Source organism: Triturus cristatus, chromosome 5_2, assembly GCF_964204655.1.
Source record: "Triturus cristatus chromosome 5_2, aTriCri1.1, whole genome shotgun sequence".
Lineage (NCBI taxonomy): Eukaryota > Metazoa > Chordata > Amphibia > Caudata > Salamandridae > Triturus > Triturus cristatus.
The window spans coordinates 1,103,894,662-1,103,918,179 of NC_140588.1; the positions used below are offsets into that span (position 1 = coordinate 1,103,894,662).

The following is a 23,518-nucleotide window of genomic DNA, read 5'->3' on the forward strand; positions in this document are numbered from 1 at the left end:
GTGCATGACTTGCAAACAGTAAAAACTCACAAACAGCCACAAGCTAAAAATGCTATGACAGTTGAGCATCATTGTTCCTGAGGGTGAAAGTGAAATTATGTGGGAACTAATATAAATTACACATGCATGAAGAGTCCTATCTATTTGACGATAATTTAAAAGTTACATTTCAAGCCATATATAGCAGAGGAGCAAGTAGCACAGCTTTAAAGTAGGTAAAGGCTTCACCAGAAAAATGGCTTCTACTAAGAACGTGAAAGAACTCTTTGAGAAGTATTTCAATCCAAGAAAGGTCCTGGAGAGATATGGCATGCGAGATGCTGACTTTTTTGATGATATCACTACTCGGGTTTTTTCTAAATTCCTCGAATGCACCTCATCAGGTATGTTCTATTCGTGGTCTTACTTATTTTTTGATTTCTGCTTGCAGCAGATAAACTCACAGAGTGGTACCAGAATAACGTCTAACATAAACAATGAGCTCAAACCGTTTGCAGTAGAGGATTGAGTATAAATGACATGCAACAATAATGGTATTAAGAAACAAAATCTCTAAATTATTGATAAGAATGTCTCTTTTTAAGAACTTGTGCTGTGGCCACTACAATGCAACAGGTAATACGGTAAATAATTCAACACCAATACAATTATGCAATATAATTAACATCTGTCAGCTGGGGGATCTGGCCAGGTCACCCATGGACCATGTGTTTAAAACAGAATCCATGAAGTCTCAAGCTACATGAATTTGTGCTCTTCCCCTCTCCTTCCTTTTAAATAACCCTTGCCCTAAATACTGACAAACGGTATACAGCCTGCATAAGGAGATCATTTATTAAGATCAGGTGTGTTTTGCACAGAAATGTAAGAAATGTAATAAGATTGTTTAAAATTGCTTTTTTAATTGCTGAAGAATTCAAAATGCATTTATTTCAACACTAAAGGCTATTCTCAAAGGTAAATTACCTTGTGAGCAGTTTATGTGTAATTTAGTGTTACACTTTTAAGTAACTTTGCTTGCTGTTGTCAGGTTTCAGGAGTACGAAAGTTTGCACAATGCAATTGTATTACAAATGGTTGATAGATCTGTAATATTTTTATCTTTGACTCAATAGACACAGACAACTGATCCCATTCTATATGGAATTGTGATCGATTAAATATTTTCTGAACGCTATTCTGCAACATCTTTAGAAGCTACTTTTTGTACAATTCAGATACTCAATTCTTCCTCTGCTTTGATATTTATTATTCCACTGAACAGCTGGAAAATTACAAACGTTTATATTTATACAAATGTTCGTGGGTCATCCAATAATTTTACTGAGGTAGAGAATTTTTCTCATTTTTTCATTTTGAGAAAATGAGTAAAATGTATCAACTTGGGGAATTATATTTGAAAGATCTGTCACGTTCAAAATTCCAGGACAAAGGGCTCAATGTTTGTTGTTTAAAAATGTACAGCATTTTCTCTTTTGAATAATTTTATCACAATTGGTCACTTTATAAAATGTCAAGCACACATCCAATTATTTTTCAGGACATTGTATGCACATTGAAATGTAAATAGGATTTGCTAAATACAGAAGAGGCTCAGTCAGAATAAAACAATGTCTTAAAGATCATGGCAAAGGAACCTATTGAATGTGTCCTACAAACTGCAAAGTTTTTGATACTGTTGTTTTCACAACATTTTTCAGCATTCATATTAAGTACTCAATCTTTGTATTCTCATTGTTTTATTTAGATATACACATAAGCTATTTGTTTAATGCTCTTATTATGCAATTCTATCAGACTTAAATGTTATTAAATGAAAAATCTTAATTTTACTATTTTTGACTGCATTCATCAAAAGTTTAGACTTGCAAATCTCCCCTCCCTGAAATTAATGTAAAAGAAGTCAGTACATCATTTAAATCCAATTACTACTTAATGTTGTTTTCTTAAGGAGGGAAATTACTTTTTTTAATTTAAACTTCAGTTAAACATTTTTTATAATATTTAATATATTATCATTAATTATAATTGAACTTGGGTTGTGAATTTTTTAAAATGTTTTTGTCCCTTTAAATTGTATTTAAAACAAATATATAAAAGATATTTACCTTCATATTTAACTTAAAAATACTTTATTAAGTTTAATATTTAGTTTTTATATTTGCTTACACTTCACCAAAGGGTGCTTTCCAACTTGACTGTAGATTTTATCTATAGTAAAATATAAAGTACATTAAAAAAGGTTATATAAGTCAAGAGAAAATAGTGAAAACTTATGATGCAATATAATTAACTTAATACATTTACTTTAAATGTGAAACAAAATGATACTGTTTACTTTAGTCAATTCAATAAAAACAAATACATTTTCAGAAGATAACATAAAAAAATTATTTCCCACCTGAAATGGAAATATATTTATTTTCTGAATATGCATTAATAATTATTAAAGTGGTGTAGAGAATTAACTACAAGTAATTTAAAAAATATGTTTGAATAAAAGTAAATTTTACATTATTAATTATTAAAGTGGTGTAGAGAATTAACTAAAACTAATTTAAAAAATATGTTTGAATAAAAGTAAATTTTACATTATTTTATTAATGCAAAAATGCTGTGGGCTGGGTGCTTGTGAGGGTACTGCATGTTTTGTGGTCGCTGGGGTGGCAGCTTCTCACGGACGACCTGGGTGGACACCTGTATTGAGAGGTGAGAGTTGCTAGGAGGGGTTGAGCTCTCTTCACACAAGACCCCCCACTGAAAACAGTGCTTATATTTATGTCAGACTGCTGAGAGCTTCTGAAAAAAGTCTGGCTATAATTGAATCATGTTATTTAAATACAAGAGGCCTTCAACTGGGCCACTACTGAGTGCTGCGGCAGAAGGTGGCAAAAAAGGAGGAGAGATCTTGTGTCTTTACTTGACCAACAGCTCAGCCTAGTGAGAGGGTGGATGTGGTGACCTGGAAGAACAGGGGAGGCGGTGAGTGGACTTTCTATTGCTTTTTATCACTTCATTAATACTACCTGCTACCATACATCTAACACAGACTTTGTGCAGTTTTTTATCCCTTCAATATTACTACCAACTATCATACCATACTTCTCGCACAGACCCTCAAGAGAACTAGGGAGCGGGGACTGTCATCTGAGGACCATATTGACCTCAGGGGGGCTATTCCCTGCCCTAATTGATCACAAAAGTGAGCCAGCACTGTTGGAAGAGCACTTCTCAACCACAACGCTAGAACCTGAACCGTCCATTTGTCTTCAAACTCCAAAGAAGGCCCAGTTTTGTTATAGATGCAAAGGGTTCCTCGATCTCCAGTGATTGTCTGCTGCTTCCTGCTGCTCCGGCTTGCTTTTGTTGTACTGGGTCTGATACTGGTATGGGACTGGTCTTCCTCCTCAAGTTTTATTGTGCCCTGCTGTATTAGAGGTTGTGCAGTCTGTCCGAGTCCCTGCCCCTTTGCATACTATGGGGAAGAGATAGGCCTTGGAAGGAGGGCCGAGTTCATCAAAGGGGAACACATTTAAAAAAGACAGAAATCCGTGCTATCAACAGAATAGATAACCTTTTTTCAGAATGTGAACAGTTTCTTGTTCCTTCCCCCTCTCCATCATGTTCAGGTGTTCACACAGGAAGTCCGATACCTAATGCTGCCCCTAGCACTGTCCTGCACAACTACAGGAGAGTTCCTGGTTGTTTACCAGGTGGGGTAGAGCAGGCAAACTTGGAAACCGGGGTAATTCAGGTCAGGAACCCATTGATAACCCTAGTGTAGATCCACCCTTACCATACTCTTCTGTTTTCCCTACTCTAGCTCAACTTGATGACATACATTCCAGTTGTAATTGCTGTGCTCTCATGAGTGAGCTACCTGTAGAGCAACTATCCAGTCATACTACACAATCCATATTGTTCCCCGATCAAATAAAAATAAAGCAAATAATTTGACCCATGCTAGTGACCCTAATTCACTTGTATCACCTGTATGACTCTTGAGGCCCACGGGGTTACTATTCAAAAACTTCTGGATTGATTATTGGAGGTCTCACTGGAGAAGTTTTGAGCTATCCTGGCAGCCGGGATCACCCTCTGCTGGCCAGTTTCTAACATCTAGAAGGGAAACTGTTGATTCTGAAAAACCTACCTACGACCACTGGAAGAGAGGGACCACCATCTAGCCCAGTGATTTACCCTACCAGACCACTCCCAGTCTGTAACATGTGATTCAAGTTCTGTTGTCCAAACTCAACCACACGTACTTCTCCGGTTGAAGATTTCTAGTGACCAGAAAACAACGGGTATTCGGGAGGGTGAGGGTGGAGCCAGCAAAAGCAGGAAAACGTTTCCATCCCCTTGACATGACAGCACTCCCCTAGTTTATCCACACCTTACTTCTGAGTGTACCCCAGGTGATATTCCTGTGTTGTTGAGGAATAAGTCATCACATTGGCTACAAACCAATACGAGGTGGCCCTGTGACTTGACCCAAAAGATACTCTCTGTCAGACATTCACTGTGGTTGGGCATCCACCCTAAAGCTTATCATGGCAAATGTGTGTTAGTGAATTTTAAGTCCCCTTTAACTGTGGAATCTTTATTTAGCCAGCTTGATCTGCTGGCACCCTCAGCAAGACATATTAAAACACTACTGCTGGGGTACTTTTATCGGCCCTCCCGTCATTTGCTCTTCATGACCGTTGAGGCGAGATCAGACATTAAGTATGACTATTTCAGCTTTTCATGTGCCAATTCCTATGATAAAAATCCTCTTCTAACGGTTTACCTTCTTTATGCTCAGGACTGACGACTACAGTTGCAGGTAACTAGGGAATCCTTCCCTGCAGTGGCCATAAATTTCTATTGGAACTCTGATGTCACACCTGTCAGCTCTGAAACTATTGCAGCCCGCTCTATGACTGCTGATCACCAGTGCCCACAGAATAATAGGGTAACAATTGTCGGAGACTTCAATGTTACCTTTGTTCCCTTGAGCCCTGAGCTCCCTAAATTCACTGAAGCTGAAACTGCAGTTTGGGGGGTCCCTCAGCTAGCCCTAGGCCACCCTACAAGATGCTCTCTCATTGCTGACCAATTGATGCGTCTAACCCTTCATTTTAGAACTCTTCATTTTGCTGTTAGGGCTTGTAATGGTTGGTCCCGTTCAGAATTTAGTGGTCCCTCACCTTCAAGTGTGCATTGCAAAAGAGCCATATTGATCACATATTCCTGTCTCTTCCGCTATGGCCATCGCTCCTAGGCATGGTAGTGGTTGAGCGCTATGAAAGTTACTATAATGCTCTCTACCTACCTCTAAGTGAGGGAAAAATCGAATGTGCTGCCTTGGACTCTGTGGTTGCTCTGACAATTTGAAACAACAAGAGGTCTCTAAAATGGGGAGCTGTTTGTAAGGGCCACAAAATGGTGACCCAGATATACAAACGGTTGACTGATGTGATGTATGCACTGAACACCGTAGAACCATCTAGCATGGTCATAATTTTATTGCTAAATCGCATGAAAGTTTTTTAGCTCCATTTAAGCCATGATTAGCAAAGATGTCTGCAAATCCTAAAAGTTTAATCCCGCTGTAACTGGTTCAATTTCAGTTGTACGCAATCTAAAGGTAACATTATACAAAGTATGAAAAATGGAAATAGGCAAGAAATGATTTACACTAGGAAAGAATATAAAGCAATGCTCAACCAGGCCAAAATTAATTGGTTACAAGAGATTTGGGAGGACCTAGTAGCTGCAGTAAAGGCAGGGGATATTACAGATTTCTATGGATTTGTGGCTCATGACAGGCAGAATGCCACTGCCAGTCTAGAATATAATTTACAGCCTCAGACCTGGGTGGACCATTTCCAAAAAATGTCCATAGCCAAACCCAACCTGGAGTATGCCTATTCAAAAAATGCTACAGGCCTGCTCCTAGATGAAGGCCTCCCCTTATCCTTCCATCTAAGGATGTAATGGCAGCAATAATGTCACTCCCAGCAACTAAAGCTCCAGGCCTCGATTCCCTCCCCGGGGTCCTCTTCCGTTCAGAACATCTGATCTGGGCCACAGAGTTCCAGGCACCATTGCATGCTATACTTGCAGGCAGTCCGACCCCAGTCCCTGGCTTACTGCAGAGAATGTCCCTATTTACAAAAAAGGGCCTAAAGATGACCTGGGGACCTATAGGCCTATCAGCCCTATTGAAATCCTCACAGAAACTATTTTGCCACCTTATATTTGACCAACTGCTTAATTGGCAAACAGCAATACTGTTTTCTCAGAGCTCCAGGCGAATTTCAGATTTACGGTGGATCAAATACTCTGTTTCAGTGTCCTATATTGGAAAACAGGCCCTCATTATGTGGTCTTTGTTGACCTGAAGACAGCTTTCAATTCTGTGCCTAGGAGCAAGCTGCAGGAAGTTCTGGAAAAGATGGGTGTCACCCGATACATTTTTTCTGTCTTTATTAGGTTCCATGGACACAATACTTCCAGAGTCAGGTATGGCAACTGCGGTGTGTTCACAGACCATTTATAGATTAAAACTGGTGTTTGTCAGGGATGTTTGTCTTGCCCCGACATTGTTCACACTTTATATAAATGACTTTGTGCACATGTTTGATTTCCCCGAAAAGACAAAAACCTGGCCCTTATAAAACTGCAATGCTACTTTTTGCAGATGACATGCTCTTAATTTCCAATATACCATGTGGTCTGCAGGCACAACTTTACCACTTTTTAATCTTCTGTAATGAGCATGGTCTGGAACTAAACATCAACAAAATAAAATGTATGGCTTTTAATCCATATAGATCGGGTGCAGGGCACTGAGTTGGTCCTCTCATATCAAGAGATATTCATTAAAACTTTAACAAGAAGCTGATTCAGTACTCAAACTGTGCAAATGGGCCTATGCATTCTCTAGAACCAGCGGTGGAGCTCTACAACATCAAAGCAAAAAGCTTAGCCATGAACGTGGTCAAATTATGGGGACACTTCAAAGGGAATGTTCTCGGGAAAACCAAAAAAAAAGGTTCATGAGGAGCATTCTCAACCTTCCTCAGAGTGCCTCCCACCTCCCCCAACTGCTGGTTCTGGGAATTGTTCCTATAACCAAACTTATGCAGTGTCACCCTATCTTATACTGGCATATGCTGTGATCCATGGACGAACTAGAATCCCATAGAACTGTGATTATACCCTAGATGCACCTCCCTCTCCTTTAAAATCACCCCTTTACACACTATTGCACTTCTCATTTATTTTTTTCTTTCCTGATCTTATTGCCGGACGAGGTTTTATGAGATCGGTGATTTATGTATTTATTTTTGTTTGTAACCATTTTAAATAGTCCTATGCCATTATTTTCTGTGTGAGGGTATTGTTGTATCAGTGGTTGGTCCAGTGGTCTTAATTCAGCTAAAAGTTGAAGTAATTATAGTTTTTGGTACCTCTGTGGCGATAGAGAAAATGGCTCACCCTTTTGAGGGTGGGCACATGCCCTCTGTAACCCTCCTTAAATCACTCCTAATTCCTCCCTACTATGTAGCAAAAGCACATGTAAGAATCTCCCAATAGAAGATACAGGACAGTAGAGCTGGAGATTTATGCTTAAACGTTTTTAAATAGCTTTTTTGTATTTTAGTATTACTTTTGCAGTACTTCTAGCTGCACTATTAAATGCAGGTTGTCAATATGCCCACTATTTTTGCATTTCATAACTCTGCCAATTCCTCAAAATGCTTGTTTGTCCTGAATTACTTTTGGGCATGTAAAGTATCTTGTACAGTAGTTAAAGTAAAGCCTAGTATTAGTTTACAGTAATCTGTCTAGATATCAATATAGATATAATTAATGAAATCCACTACAAAAACAAAAACGCATAATAAGTACAAGAATCATACAATACATTTTAAAATACTGCACCCTCAAATTGCAATTAAAAAATGAATAGAATAATTCGTCATGTAACAATTCAATCACATTTATAAATTCATTACATCAATCCTCCGCAACAGTACTCATCATTCTTTTGAGGAAGAACATCAAAATAATTATCAGTTGAGGATATTCTACCCGAAAAGATAGCTTTAGAAGTCGATGTTACACAGGCTGCTAATGTGTGGGGGCGGACAACCAATATGGAATAGGAATTTTCCCTTAAGCTATCGACAAAATTGGTGAGCACAGTGCTGTAGGCCCCTTTTAAGTGCCTGATCGTAATCAGCTGTTTGGCTTTCCAACTAACCTATAAGGAAAGCCTCCAGTAATCCCTCGGGCAGCTCTTTCCGCACGACGGATTACAATGGCAGATTCTCACAGCCTTTCTGACACAGAAAGGCTGTAGGAATCTGATTTTGGGGGTCCCCAGCAGGGCCTCCATGGATTCAAGGCTGCCGGATGGTGGCCAAGGGAGCACCTATAGGCTGTGTGAGGAGCGGACGCTGTGCAAGATTTCTGCTTCTGACCAATACTGGGGGCAAGGACTGCTAGTCTCCCTGCTAGTGAATGGGACATCATGCAAGGAAACCAAGAAGACCTTTTTTGGAGCTCGAATCACCATTACCAGTCTGCTTGTCAAGATAAGAGTGTCCACTGAGGGAGAGGAGAGAATTGGATGGGGTAAAATCATGTGGGGAGCCCAGGCGAGTGGACTCCCAGTGCAAGGTGTGTGGAGTCTGCAGTTGCATTAGTTGGCCATTGCCCAGGTGCAGATTCTAGCTGCAACTATTGTATCCCAGAAGAGGGTCTTCACAATGATTGCCATGAGGAGAGTGCCTTGTAGGGTGAGTTAAGTCTCCACAACGCCCTGATGACCCTATAGGCCAGGAGGAGCAGATGTGAAAATATTGCTAGAGTAAGTTGCCAAGCCCTGTGTTGAGTCTAGCAGTGTCCCAGTATGCCAGGAGGAACCACTGTGGTATGGACTAACATATGGTGAAGGACAGTGCCTTGGCAGGTAGTGATACAGCAACTCCATTTGCCAGGAGGGGCTGCTGCTATCAGGGATTGCGGAGGATCGGCCGCCGTCTGACAATTGTGAATCGCGCAACCCGTGAGTCACCACCAAGCATCAAGAATTGTGCCAGAGTTCCCTGTGACATGAGGAGTACTCTGGGATTAATGAAATCCAGTTCAGCCCCCCATTTGGGAGCCTCAGGCTATTCAGGAGGAGCACTGCATCACCTATGGGTACAAATGGAGCCAGCTGCATAAGCTCTGGACACTGAGCATGCATGCAGATGACACCTTCACCAGGACCAGAGCAGTGTGAGTATCCATGGTCAGGTCAATATCTGAGATCCTGCAAGCTACCTCGCTGCTGGAAGACTGGTTAGGGGCCTATCATTGGACTTGCTGCTAAGGATGCTGAATCACCCAGACAAGTTTGACTACTTTATTTAGAGTCAGAGTGGACTCTTGAGTTAAGGCCTTTAATTAAGCAATCACTGGATGTGGCTCCAGTGAATAGGGAATAACACCTACCACATTACGGGATTGGACAGGGATTTTTCATCGAAACACTAGACCCCCACCTCATTTTTCCTGCATGTCACAATACTATTTGAATTGGTAGAGTTACAGATAAAATACGTTTTTGACTGGACATCAATTTGTTGACACTGTTGCATGCTCTTTTAGTTGTGACTTGTGTTTACTAACCTGTATTCAGACTTGACATGCAAGGTAGCTTTGGACTGCTGAGCTACAGTTACCATTGAGCGTCAAGTGCAGAAGGAGGACTTGGCCATGTTGCTCAAGTCCTATAGTAGTTCGGGACCAGTACATCAGGAGTAAGAGGCCTCAACCCCCTATATTGCATCTATTAACCCCTGTATGCCCTGTGGCCCTCTGAAAGAGGTTCTGCCACCTACTTTGGCATGTCTATATGCTCCAACGTTGTTGCAGATAACAGTCTGGTCGATCAAGTTATCCTTTTAGGTGTATAAGAAGGAGGGAATCAAAAGCACTCATTATCACACAGGTCAGGGAACAACATGCAGTGCAGGTTTTGGTCCCACAAAATGACTCACTCCTTCTCTTGAAAGTGCCAACACAAGGTATCGTGGGGTAAACAGCATATGAGCAAGGAAAAGTGAATTGAGAAAGGCGGAGAAAAAATCATGCCTCTTCTGCTTTTAATTCACAGACATTTTGCTGGCATGCACCCACAATCTGGTCATTCCCTGTACACTGGATAACATGGCACCAGAATATTGTGGTGTAAATGTAAGCTTACATACATAAAATGCCCACAATATCCTATACTAAGATGTTGCTTCATTATGGGTAATACAAGAAAACAATACTTAACGGGGCAATATATTTGTAAACAGCTGTATTGGATGTGATGTATTCAGTGTGAGATTGCTAAAGTGGAAAAGACAGCAGATTATTTAGCAATTAAGTTTAATGAAAGTTTAGCCTGCATTTATAAAATCATCTTGGAAGTCTCCATCTGATCATATACTGCTCATGAGGCTGGTTCTGCTCTCTCTGTAAAGCATGGTGAGCAGCGCAAGATGTCTATATTTATTGGTACTACCAACATAATCAAAACAAGGATGACATAGGCGTGTTAAATGTGATCAGGTAATCTCCACCTTTACTAGCACACACTAATGGTGAAAGGCATTGTAATTTTCTTTGCATTCACACATTTCATGCGTTGAGATAAACACCTGAGATCTAAAATCACCAAAAAAGAGAAGCAGTGCAGATAGAATTTAGACAACATGCAAGGACCTTGGTGAGTCTTGAATAGTGCACTAAAAGGCCATGTTCAAAATGCTGTAATACTAGGTAAATGTTTGTGGTTGATACACAAGACTCAAATGCAGTTTTCAGGTGCACAACTGAATTGGAGAAGTCTAGACAAATTCCACATGTAGATAAAATTGACTCAATTTGGTGGAGAGCTGTTAATCTCCATTTTCAATAATGGCAAGATAATAATTCATTAAACAAATGAGAGACTTGCACATTTAAAAAAAAAATTCGAAGTAGCTCTTGAAGGACTTTTACTACTCCCACCCTTTACTAAACTCATCCCTGCCTAGGTCACATTACTTTCCCTGTGACTCTTTCGTAGTTCCTCTCCTTATCTTTCTCCTCCTCCTCATCCCCTACTCCTCAGTTTCCCCCATACAACTCTAAGGGCATCTAGACAGTTAACATGTTTGTCCCACATCTACTACATACCTGCTGGTTAGTAACTTCTACAACAACAGGACACGCATTCCTTGTGATGTTCTGTATCTCTTTCATTACATGGACATTGATGGAATTGTAATATGTCACTGTTAGAATATTAGAATGTATATGAGTCATTTACTGTGTCATCCACTGGGCTCATGGTGTTCTAGTGGAGCTTTGAAGATAAACTAAGGAGTTACTGTTGTTGCTTGGATGCTGTTGGATGGGATACTTATTGAGGAATAAACTGGAGAATATTCATCGTAAATGTGTCCTAATTTTGTCATCCAGAACACTTCATTCCTCTTCTGCCCCTTCCCCCTCAGTTGATAACTTTCTCCACCTAATTTATTTCCTTCCTTGGCACATTCCCCTACAGAGCAAATACATGAAAAGAGTCCATCATCAAGCTTTAACTGAAAAATATGTCCTAATATTTCTGAAGTGGAACCACTTTTAGAGTCCCATGGTCCTATTCACAGATCTCTGGATTTGAAAACTTACTAAACTGTCCCCCATTTCCCCCTATGACACGAGGACACCTTTGATCACCCATAATCAGAATACTCTTATCGACAACCAGCACCGTTTTATCTCTGAAATGCCGTATTTATCTCACCCATTTTATTATTGAAAATTATCCTGTCCACCATTGAATCTATGTTCAACCCTCTCCTTTGCTCTCATTGATCCACTAGTACCTCTAATGGTCATCTCAAAACATCTCTCCAATCCAATAAGTCTCCCTGTCTCAGAATAGTCCAACAAATTATCTTAAAGAGTGACATTCAATTCTTTGACTATCTCATCCAGTTCTCTCACCTCCCAATCTCCTATTCATTCAGAAACCTCTAAGTCTTACTGTATGCTGTTCACAACTAATTCTCTTGAGGATAGCAGCAATACTCCTTCTGATTTCATTCCATCTTCCCAAGATACCGGTCTACATAGTACTCTTCTTAATTTCTTACATGACAGCCATCTACCTTCATACATCAATCCTACCTCCCAAAGTACAACAGGTGCTCATACTTATAATCTAGTATCAAGAGAGATACATGGTTTGCTTTTCTGTCTAACTCAAACTAACACCTAAACTACCTTGGAAATTGTGAATAATTCCTAACTTAGAAGATCCATTTTAAATATTTTGCTCCACTGCTGATCAGAAGCAGACACTGCATTGAATTTGTGGATTTGATCCAGTCCCACAACTAGACGCATTTTCTTGATGGAAACTTGACTCTCCGACTCTTCCCATCCTGTACTATTCTCCATAAAAGGGACTATAACAAGTTACATGGGTTGCATGTATTTACTGTTGTTCTTTGCAGGGCAAAAACCTTAGGGTATCTCAAACGTCTCTCTGTTGAAATGAAGATCTTCAACCCAGAGCCTTGAATATTACCATAATCTACCACCCTCCTGATTATAATCTGCTGTTCGTTGAACATCTCATGGATCAAATACAACTCCATTAGCTTCTTTCTGCGTGACTTCAATTTAAACAGAGGAGATCATTCTGATTCCGCTGTGTTACAACTAACCCTCTTTCTGATCAACAATGACCTCATACAATTCTGTTCCAAACCTAACTCATTAGAAAAGGGTTTTTCCTCGACTGCTTCATTAGCAGAAAACATCTTATGGAGTGCCACCTATGATATAATGCACTGGTCTGACCAATTTCCTGTTTCTTACTCCCTGGGTCATGCACATCAACCCTTACTAAGATTAAATAACAAATCAATAAAATGTACCCTGGTTGATTCACACGCAGAGGTTTTTACTGGTCTGGCATTGAATACACGCTAAAAGGTTATGTCTTACATGCACCCTGTTGTGTGGTACAAAACAACAAAAGGGACACAACCATGTAAAGAAAATGGCCCTAAGTGACCTGACATTGGCACAAGCACTGTGATGGGCAGACGCAAGAGACATCTTGATTTCTAGTCCTAAGCACTTGAAAGGAAATTTCTATAGCCTGGATGTATATAAATTCAAGGCAAAAACACACTGCAGAAAATCTATAGTCTACAAGAGGTGCAAGTACCTTTGACGAAAGAATCAAAACCCACTCACCCCCACTAAATAACACCTCTAAAGCAAATGAAAGAAAGGGATAACCTTCCAACTTCCTCTACCGCCCAGTCACAGAAGCTGAGTCCCAAATTAGACACTGCAGACTCCAAATTAGATCTGGGGCAGTTATGAAGGTCAAAAGAGATAATGAGAGGGTATATGACAGACTCATACGATGCAAGATGACCACAATATTTAACATATAAATGATAATGATGAGCGTACTGAACATATTTATTCATTCTAGTTTGCGGATGAAAAAGAGACATTTACATGTTATAGATTCTTATTTCACTCACGTATGAATGTTTTTGTAAACAGGTGATGTTAAAGGAGACTCCCTAATTGGACTTTGCCTTGGGCCCTATCCCTATTACACTCTCCCACTCTGCGACTATTTCAACGAGATCACCGTTGCCTGCGCTGATGACAATTCCCTCCAAGAGATGCAGAAATGGTTGAAGAATGAACCTGATGTCATGGATTATAGTCACGCAATGGAGATGATTTGTGAGCTTCAGGGCACAGGGTATGTATTTTGCTCTGTATTAAAACCGTCCTACTTTGTTTTCCTATCCATCTTCTGTTTGAATTACTCCTATATAGACTGTGAGTACTCATAGAGAGGAGCAAATACACCAATGGTAAAGATTATGAAATTAAGGTTTTGATACCCCGATTAGAAGTATAAAAGAAGGAGTAATCTTCTGTACTTTATTCTTGGCCTTCCATGATCACTGACTCAGTTACCCAGAATCACAGATAAACCAAAGGCTCGCTAAGCTACCCTGGATTCTTTTTAGTCATACCTTTTTTGTAGAAAAGCTTCAATGCCATACCAATTTAATTTCAGGTCATGATTTTAAAAAGTGTTGACTTAGTTCCTCACTCTGACATGTACCTGTTTATGCACTTCATGTCCTCAGACTGTTTAATGAATGTTGAACACAAGTAGGAAAGTGAGAGGATGTTGTAGATTGTTGTCGCCCTCATTACTTTATAAAGAACATGCAACAAATACACCTCCGCTAGTGGTTACCAAATCTTTAGTGGATTACCATCTCATGACTCTCATCTCATTGGTTGATGGCATGCTTCATCACTGGGTAGACATCTAGAACTTGGAAGCATCTAAAAATTATTCTGTCTTAAAACCTATCTGTCCTTCATTTTGGAATATGAGGGTCCAGTTGAGAGCAGGATTTTTCAAATATGCTGAAATAATTCAACGTTAAAAGACATAGAGGCTCTGAGGTTTGGATTGCACAGTTTTAAATGCATGACATGGAAATCACACCAATAAAATCTTTTAGGGCCACTCCACAAACAATCTTCGTTTAGAGTTAAATGTGTTAAATATAAAACCTGGCAGTCTAAATTCTCCCATTCCTATCTCTCCAATAACATACTAATGGTCAGACTGGCTGATGGAGAGACTATCGCACATAAGTACATCTGGTGGAACTAAGCTCTAATTGTCAGTGACAAGGCCACTCAGATCTCACCTTATGGTTTCTATAAAGGCTCAATAAAGGTAAAAATATGGATTTGTGACGTTATGGGCCTTTTAAAGCTACCACACAGAAAAAAAAGATCCAAAGTAGATCCAATACAGAGAAGAAAGCACTAGCTAATAAGTCTCATAGAGCCAGTTTGTGTTAAATTCTAGACATTAGCATAAGTCATTTATGCAAATGTCATATACAAGAAGGGCTCCAAGGGAACTATTTCTCCTTTCAAGTACATTTAAATTAGAGGGTAAACACATACACCTTCATTGGGTTGGCTTGGTTGCACTATGACGCAGAGTTTTGTCCAAGGAAGAAGTAGGATAACTCTTTAACTAGAACCAAGTTTGTTGTTGACTTTTGACTGTAGTGGATGGATTTAAAGGTAACACTTCCTATGAAACATAATGCCTGCGCTTCATCTATTCTCACATTTATCCTCCACTTTCAGGGTAACAGTCTCAAGGATGGGTAGATATATTGGCAAAACTAACACTCTCTAACTGGAGGACTGCGCTTTAGACAGAACAGTATTACAATTACTGAAAAATGCTTATAAATGCTTGTCTAGGATTTCACACGAAGGTCTGCAAAACTCCAGGTGGGATGGTAATTCTTCATCAATGTTTAAACATGGTGTCTTAGTGTTGTCAAACAAAACTGTCTGGAGAAACTTCATAATTTTGCTACATGGGGGAATTTAGACTCATACGTAAAATATCTCAAGTATATCAACCAATTATATTTATAAATGGCTAGGGCTGTGTTATCCCTCAGTATCATTGCAACTTTTTACAATGCATTCCTTCATCTGGCTCTGAGCGTCCCCCTTGTCACCTATCTGTGTTCTGCCTTTGAACTGAGTCTGCCTCCTGTGAGAATTGCTCCACTTTTGTGGAAGAGGAACAGTACCTGTCTGCAATAATTTTCACTTGTGAAGAGAGGGTGGCATCCAAATTCATCCACACACAAGGAAGTGTGTGGTACCTGGAAAAGTCTCCTTATAGTAAAGAGAGTTGGTACCAAGGCAACTTTTTTTTTGCCATGTGCCCTTTGTGTGGGAGGTTGTTGTCTTTCTCGAATCCAAGTGACTTGGCATTGGGTCAAAGTGAGGGATCCAATCTGTCTACTTTCATGACTTAGATCAAGGTTTGGAGTAGTTGTAGCTTGTTGTTACTAGAGAATAAAAGTAATTCTGTTTTGGATCTGATGAGCTCGAGATAGGAGTTAGACATCCAGGTATGGATGAAGAACATACAGTTTGGGAGGTATTGGATGCGTGGATGCTTGATGTGGAAAAGAACACCAAGTAGAATCATGTGCTGTTGCATGCATCTGGAAGTAAGCTTCTAAGTTCTTCCAGTTAGAAGTTGAAGAAAACTGCTATGGTTGAATGTCAGAATATTGCTATCAAAATATTGTCTGGCATAACTAGAATTAAAGGTTACAGATTACTCTGATTTAGTTCCAAATTAATTTTAAAAGTTTCAGAAGGCACTATGCTGTTGACAGTGTTGAAAAATTAGTAGGTGAATTACCCCCAACTGTGTTGAGGAATTTTTATTAAAACTTTTTAATATAATGACCTTACTTTTTAATCCATCAATGCAAATCAGATAGAGTCCTGACAGTGAGTGTAGAAAATAGCAAGATGTGAGAAAGGGCAACAAGATGTGAGTGTAATTGTAGGTGGGAGGGCAATGCAAGCAGCTTCTCTTCATAAAATAGATTATAACGAGGCTGCTGAAGGCTTATCAAGGTAACGGGACGATTGAGGAGGGAAGTTACGCATTAGCTGCCCGGGGACCATTAGAATAAGGTCACAGTACTGATAAGATTCATAAAAATATTGCCACTACAGTAGCTGCGGTATGCCTGCTAAAACACGAACATGCGCAGCTAAAGCTAATACTACGGACCAATCAGATAGCAGGAAAAAGAGTAAAGCATTAAAGACACCTCCACAGGTCCCTGTGCCACAGACAGCAATCGATCGAATGTTACTTAAAGCTATTGGCAAAGTCTCCAGTGAAATTGCACGCACGGAGAGGCGACTCTCATTAACACCTCAACTGAGTCAATTGGTATCACCCTCTCCTATTTTACCACTGTCAATTCAGGACTCGGTCTTGGATTTCCCAGAGTCTGATAGCTCCCCAGTACAGATATCCCCGGATAAGTGTTTAAACTCTAGGGGCAAAGGGGTTAATATGCAAGCTGGCATTAGGAAAGTGAACAGCAAAAAGACATCTAGGTCTAAGAAAAGTAGAGGCTGTACGGCCATTAACAGTAATGACACAGCAAATACCAGGGCGGAAGAAATAAGGGACCAAGCAATGGGCGTACAGGGTTCCCCCGGGCTGGGTGTCAAATATTATTAGTGACTTGAAGTTATACTACGAGCAATTGATTGATGCCCAGACAAAACAAATCTTGAGTAGGCTGGACAAAGTAGTGTCGCTAGTAAAACTCAAGGGAGGGGGTAGTAATACGCCCGTAACATTAGCGCCCTCTATCCCATTGGGTAATACAGCTTCCACAATTTTAGCACCCATCCAGAGGGAGGACCTTAGCATAGCTGAGTCATTAACAAATAAGAATCTGCCCACTATTCCACCAGATAACCCCGTAGCAGGTCCCTCACGTGATCACACAGGACCCCTGCCTTTGGCCACTCACAATCCCCTCCCTACTGCCGGACGAAATAAAGACCCCAGTCAGAGTATTAGAGAGGTATCTTATACCAAAGTAGGCAATAAGGGGACATGTTTGAATTTACCTCCAGAAGCGGCCCCTTATGACATTATTCTTACAGGGGTTCCAGAGCTAAAGTTCAGTCAAATAGAGATGCATGACGAGCTCAAAAACAAAGTCACGCACTGGCTGAATAGAAATAGGCCACTACCAAGGAACGAACAGGGAGAAATTCTGTACGTAAGAAGGGTCAGGTGGATTGGAAATAAGGAAAAAAACAAAGTGGGCGACTGTGTGGTGATAAATTTTAGGGCCAGTAGAACAGTAGACTACATATTAAGCTGGGGCCCGGCAGTCATGGATAGCAGGATTAGTCCCGCACCCTTATGGTCTTTTTATGCCAATGATTTAAGTCCCCTATCTAGGAATTGGGCAATCCAAGGAAATGAGGAGGGTTACGGGACTTGTGAGGTTGGACATGGCATAAAATCACATGTTCCACCCAGAAACTATGGCAGAATAACTCTATCAAATAGGTTTGATCCCCTTTTGTTTCATGGAAGAGTGGGTCTGACTGCGAAGGGTGGAAGGCCAATTGGATCAAACTGCACACAAATTGACTTTTGTCCAATCCCCTCCTATAGGCAATGATCAAGTCCATCCCATAGGGAGTGAACCAGGCCTTAGTCATCTGGTCGGGGAGAGACCCCGGGACAACATCATTGTAACTAAACTCACACCGGCAAGGAACAATGTGGGTGTGCAAGAGGACAAAACCAGCGAGCCAGAAGTACAGGTGTACTCCCAATTACATCACGCACAAGTGGCACAAACCGAGTGTGTATTAAAGAAAGCCTCCACTGAAGTAAAGGTTTCCTCTCCCACTACCCAAATAGATCCATCAGGATTGGAAAGGAAAGAGGGGTCTGAAATGATTTCCTGGAACATTGCGGGGCTAGCTTCCAAATTCCACAACCAGGAGTGGAGACAGTACATTAGCAAATTCCGTGTAATCTGCCTACAAGAAACCTGGGTGGTGGACCACAATCCATTTCATCTTGATGGATATAAGTGTTTTTCTGTGCCTGCAAGGAAAATGGCACAGGGAAGACCAATGGGAGGATTAATCATATATGTGGACTTACAGCTTGAAGGTGTGTGGGTCGATTTGCAATGGAATTCAGCTAATATACAAGCCGTTGGACTTGAAGTTAGGAAAATGAATATTGTTTTGATTAATGTACATAATGCTGTTTTAGGGAACGGGAAGAGTTCAATAATTCAAAACTTAGATGATTTACTGACTGATGAGCTAGCGTCAGGGAAGAGAGCAGTAGCCCCATATGTGATCCTAGCGGGGGATTTAAACTGTCACCTGTGCCCCAATTTAAAATGGATGGAGGGGGCCTGGACTGGTTGTACAGTGGAAAAAGGCCCACACCTCAAACACACCCCGGAGGGTCTGGAGTTAGAAAGTGTCTTGAATAACCACGCACTTAGGCACACAATAGACTTGATGGGACCCAAAGCTGGCCATAAAATCACACCAACATTCAAGGGAAGGGGGTATTGCTCTATTATAGATTATATAGCAGTTTCTATCCCCTTTGTGAATTGGTTAAACAAGGCTAGCATCGAATGGAGTATATTCAGCGATCATAACCCACTAGTTTTGTGGATTAAGGACTGGGCCCCTTGTAAAAACAAGAAAAGTGACAAAGCAAATAGCACATTGAGGGCTATGGACCAGGGGAGAAGGCTCAGATGGGCTAGGGTGGACGGGGACGCCTTTTACAGATCCCTAATGGAGGATGGGAAAGAAATGATTGGGGCATGTTTAGATCCCTCACTTGAGGGACCCATGGTGGTTAAAGCCTATGAGGCAATGGCACACCTCATTGATGGATTACTAAAAGCCCCCGTGTCAGGGCAGATGAAATGCTCCCCTAGATGGTTTAATAGAGATTGCTCTAGGGCCCATAATGAATTGAAAGAAAGTTTTAAAAATGTCCCTAGAGATAAGGGGCGCATTGTACAATGCAGGATAGCCTATAAACAAGCCATCAAATTAAGGAAATTGGCTCTTGAATCACAGACATGGGAAAACCTACGGGAGGCTGCAGACAGAAAAGATTCTAGGGCATTTTGGGAAATAATAAACAACCCTTGTTTCCAGGACGCGGCTGCACCAGTAATTGGTGCAACCATTCTCCCGGAACAATGGTTTGACCACTTTAAAGTACTGTATAATCATGCTAATGAGCAACTGGGGGGGGTGAGGTAACTTGCCCATGGATGACAAACATAGAATTTACGGTGGACGAACTGGTAGTGGGGATCAAGGGGCTGACGCAGAACAAGGCCCCCGGCCCGGATGGTATCCCCCCGGATCTCTACCTAAGTAAAGTTAATTTCTGGGCACCCATGCTCACTAGAGTAATAAACATGGCAGTTTCTACAGGTATGCCAAGATCCTGGTCTACAGCCACGATAGTCCCAATCTTCAAAAAGGGAAAAAAGGATGACCCCCGGTGTTACCGACCGATCTCCCTAATTGATGTAACAGCTAAAGTATTGGGGAGAGTTGTCCTGAACCGTCTTTTGGACTGGGCGGAGGAACATCATATAATAACAGACTTGCAATATGGTTTCAGATCAGGAAGGTCAACTATAGACCAGTGTCTGAACCTCTATTTATTAACAGCTAAATATACTATTGCAAGCAACCAGTCGATTTATATGGGATTATGGACCTCTCATCGGCTTTTGATCATGTAAACCGAGAAAAGCTCTGGAACCTGATGATTAAACTGGGGGTAGAAGAAGGCCTGGTAGTTATTTTAAGAGCACTCTACTGGAACACCTCAGCTAAAGTGCGTTATAACTTGGAAGGTGGTATTACAGCTCCCTTCCCCTGCACTAGCGGGGTGCGCCAGGGATGTATCCTGGCCCAGTTTCTATTCTCATTATACATAAACGGGCTAGAACAGGCACTATGCAATTTAAACACAGATACCCCTAGAGTAGGTGCACGAGCAGTACCGGTGTTGTTATATGCTGACGATGCGGTACTTTTAGCTTGAACACCGAAAGGTCTCCAGACTTTGCTGGATGGGTTTGTCAGCTTTATGGCCAGTCTAGACCTATCGGCTAACTTAACCAAGTCATATGTATTGTTGGCAGGGTCTAAACCACGTAAAAAGTTTTGTTACAAAATCGGCTCACACATAATGGAACAGGTTAAAACCTTTTCCTATCTGGGCATCTCATATGATGGGCTTTTAAATTTTAAGTTTTTAAAGGAAGGGAGAAGTGCAAAAGTAGTGGTTTCAACAGGGGCCATAATGAACTACGGACAGAGGCTGGGTAGGTGGTCGCCTGAACAGGTCATGCACCTTTATGGCTCAGTTTGCTGCCCCAAAATAATGTATGGGGCAGAAGTGTGGGGTTTTGTGAACCCCTCACAAATTCAAACTGAGGAAAATAAATTCCTGAGGAAGGTTTTACAAATTCCACAAAGCACGTCAGCTTATATTACACATGCTGAATTGGGAAGGGTATACCTGGAGGACTTGATTAAAGTTAGACCACTTATGGCCTGGCTAAGAATATGGACTAATAGGGATGCAGGCCTGAGTAGGCAAATAATTAGTGATTGTGTGGGTAGAGATAAGGGGATGGATATCCCATGGTTGAGTTATGTAAAGGGTGTCCTGACTAGATTAGACCGTAAGAACCTCTTTACTGAACCCACAACAATCACTCCTGAGGATAAAACCAGCATTAAAAGAACTTTCCTGGCAAAGGAGTTTGCACGTAGAGCCGCCTCAGAAGAAAGTAAGCCCACAGTCCGTATCTATAGTTCAGTTAAGTCAGTAGAAGGTATGGAACCTTATCTTGCCTTACTATACAATGCACAAGATAGATTTTTAATTACTCGTTTTAGGCTCAACCTTTTACATCACCTTTTGGCTGACCCGTCCGGTTTTACGGCCACGGTTGAGCAGAAGGGTACCTGCGGCTGCGACAATAGGTCTCCGCAGGATACCCTTCATTTTGTATTACTTTGCCCTTTTTATTCTGTACCCAGACGCCGCTTTTTAATAAGGTTTTTAAAACAAATGAAGTTTAGACATGCCAAAGTTGCTCTTTTATACTTACAAAAGGTCGAGAATCCTTTGACGTTAGCTTGTATTATGAATTTTATTAGAGTTGCAATAAGACTGAGACACACTAGAGGGTTACCTTGAATGTTTTGATGCTAATGGCTCCTTCAATGTTAATATAAAATGAACTGCACTGAAATGTTTTTAACTGTAAATTGTACTTTTATGATATTTTTTAAATATCAAATAAAGGATTTTGAATAGATTAATATGTCGATTGCACAACCCCCACATTGCTTCTCATTTAAATTAAATATTTGCTTTATAACACTCATTGCAAAACAACACATTTTGTAATCATAAAAAAGACAGTTTTGTCTATTTTGGGGGCCATGCAGCGGAATAAAAACCAACAAAAACAGATTTCAAAAGGTTTGAAAAACACAGAAAAAACACTCTTGAAATCGACAAAATATAAACATTGAAAATAGGCAACCTAACAAACTTTAGGAAAATTAATTTTTACCAGGAGATATTTTGGCAACAATTTTCTGGTACCATTACATGGGGAGAATATATTGCAAAGGGACAATGTACAAAGTGGATAACAAGAACCCCAGACTCGTCCTCTAGCCCACAGATGTTTTCCTCATAGAACTGACATACATTTAGGTTAAAGTCATCCAACAATACCACAGCACAGCCACCTTGAATGTTACTAGAACATTTCTCAATGTCCTTAAGCAGAGGGCACGCTATATCAACCTTTGTGTTATAAAATATGTTAATGTATAGAATTATCAGGAACAATCTTGTTGCAGAAAACTGAAACAAGATCATCTGATAGCATTCTGAATTACAATTTGACACCTTCACCCTAAATGTAAGAGAATTAAACATAATCAGACCACCCCTGGCCCTGCCACTATTACTAGCGACTGTTGGATATGAAAAGTAGCATTCCCGTCCACATAAATAGGGTCAGTAAGCCAAGTCAAGGGGAGAGGAGTTGGCCTAACAGCTAGGGCAGTCGACCTCAAATCTTGGGAACCGGGTTCGAGTCTACGCAATGATGCTGAACATCCTGTAATTCTGGGCAAATTACTTAATCTCCCTGTACATAACAAAAATGAATGTGTCCTCGTGTAACTCAACTGGTGCTATGTAAAGTGCTCTGATACCCGATACTGGGTCAAGTTCGCGCTATATAAAACTCCGTAAAAAAGAAAGAAAAAAAAACGTTTTGAAGACATATATTAGCCTAGCTTCTAAAAAACCTAAACCAATCAATGGTAATAGGTTTATAGCTGGAAGGGACAGAATGCTCTAAACAAATATCATCCCATGTTTCACACATTCAACTAGTAACTTCACCAGGAAGTCAATCCTGTTGATCCAGTTGTGAATGGTGAGTTAACCCGTTTGAAGTTGGAAAAGTTCGCTCATATGGTAAAGGATGGGGAGACGACCCTGAGGTTTATAAAACAGCAATAGCACAAGATGAGTAAAACTTAACTTGGACAATATGTCGTTAGCCACTCTTCTATCTTTGAAGTTAATAACAATACAATCAGTGTCATCTGGTTTCAGAGTATTACCCCCTAAAGGAACTCTATTCACAAGATTTATCTGTTTATGACCAGGCATAAAGCCACCAAGTTGAGTGTTAGCACATTTGACAACCTTATTGACCAGTTTCTTATGATCTTAACTTGATCTCTTACTTAATGGAGGTACATTTCTTAAAATCATGACAAAAGGGGTAGCCTCAGGGGGTAGCTGTAATGCATGACCCCTAGAAAGACGAATGGGCTGAGTAGAACCACACCGTCTACCTTGCTGAACACGGTCCCCACTAGTGCCTTCAAAAGAATTTTGAAGCCCGTGGTCCCTGAATTGGCATGACTGGACTAAAACTAC

At 40.6% G+C, this 23,518-nt stretch overlaps 1 protein-coding gene across 1 annotated transcript in view; it reads left to right on the forward strand.

The window, feature by feature from the left end:
• The first annotated feature begins 214 nt into the window (after positions 1–214).
• LOC146829779 (nicotinamide N-methyltransferase-like) overlaps positions 215–23,518 on the forward strand; it is a 112,363-nt gene continuing 89,059 nt past the window's right edge. Inside the window, exons 1-2 of the mRNA XM_085608496.1 lie at positions 215–383; positions 13,612–13,819. Coding sequence (XP_085464622.1) covers positions 236–383; positions 13,612–13,819 — 356 coding nt within the window. The 5' untranslated portion in view covers positions 215–235. The remainder of the gene's footprint in view (positions 384–13,611; positions 13,820–23,518) is intronic.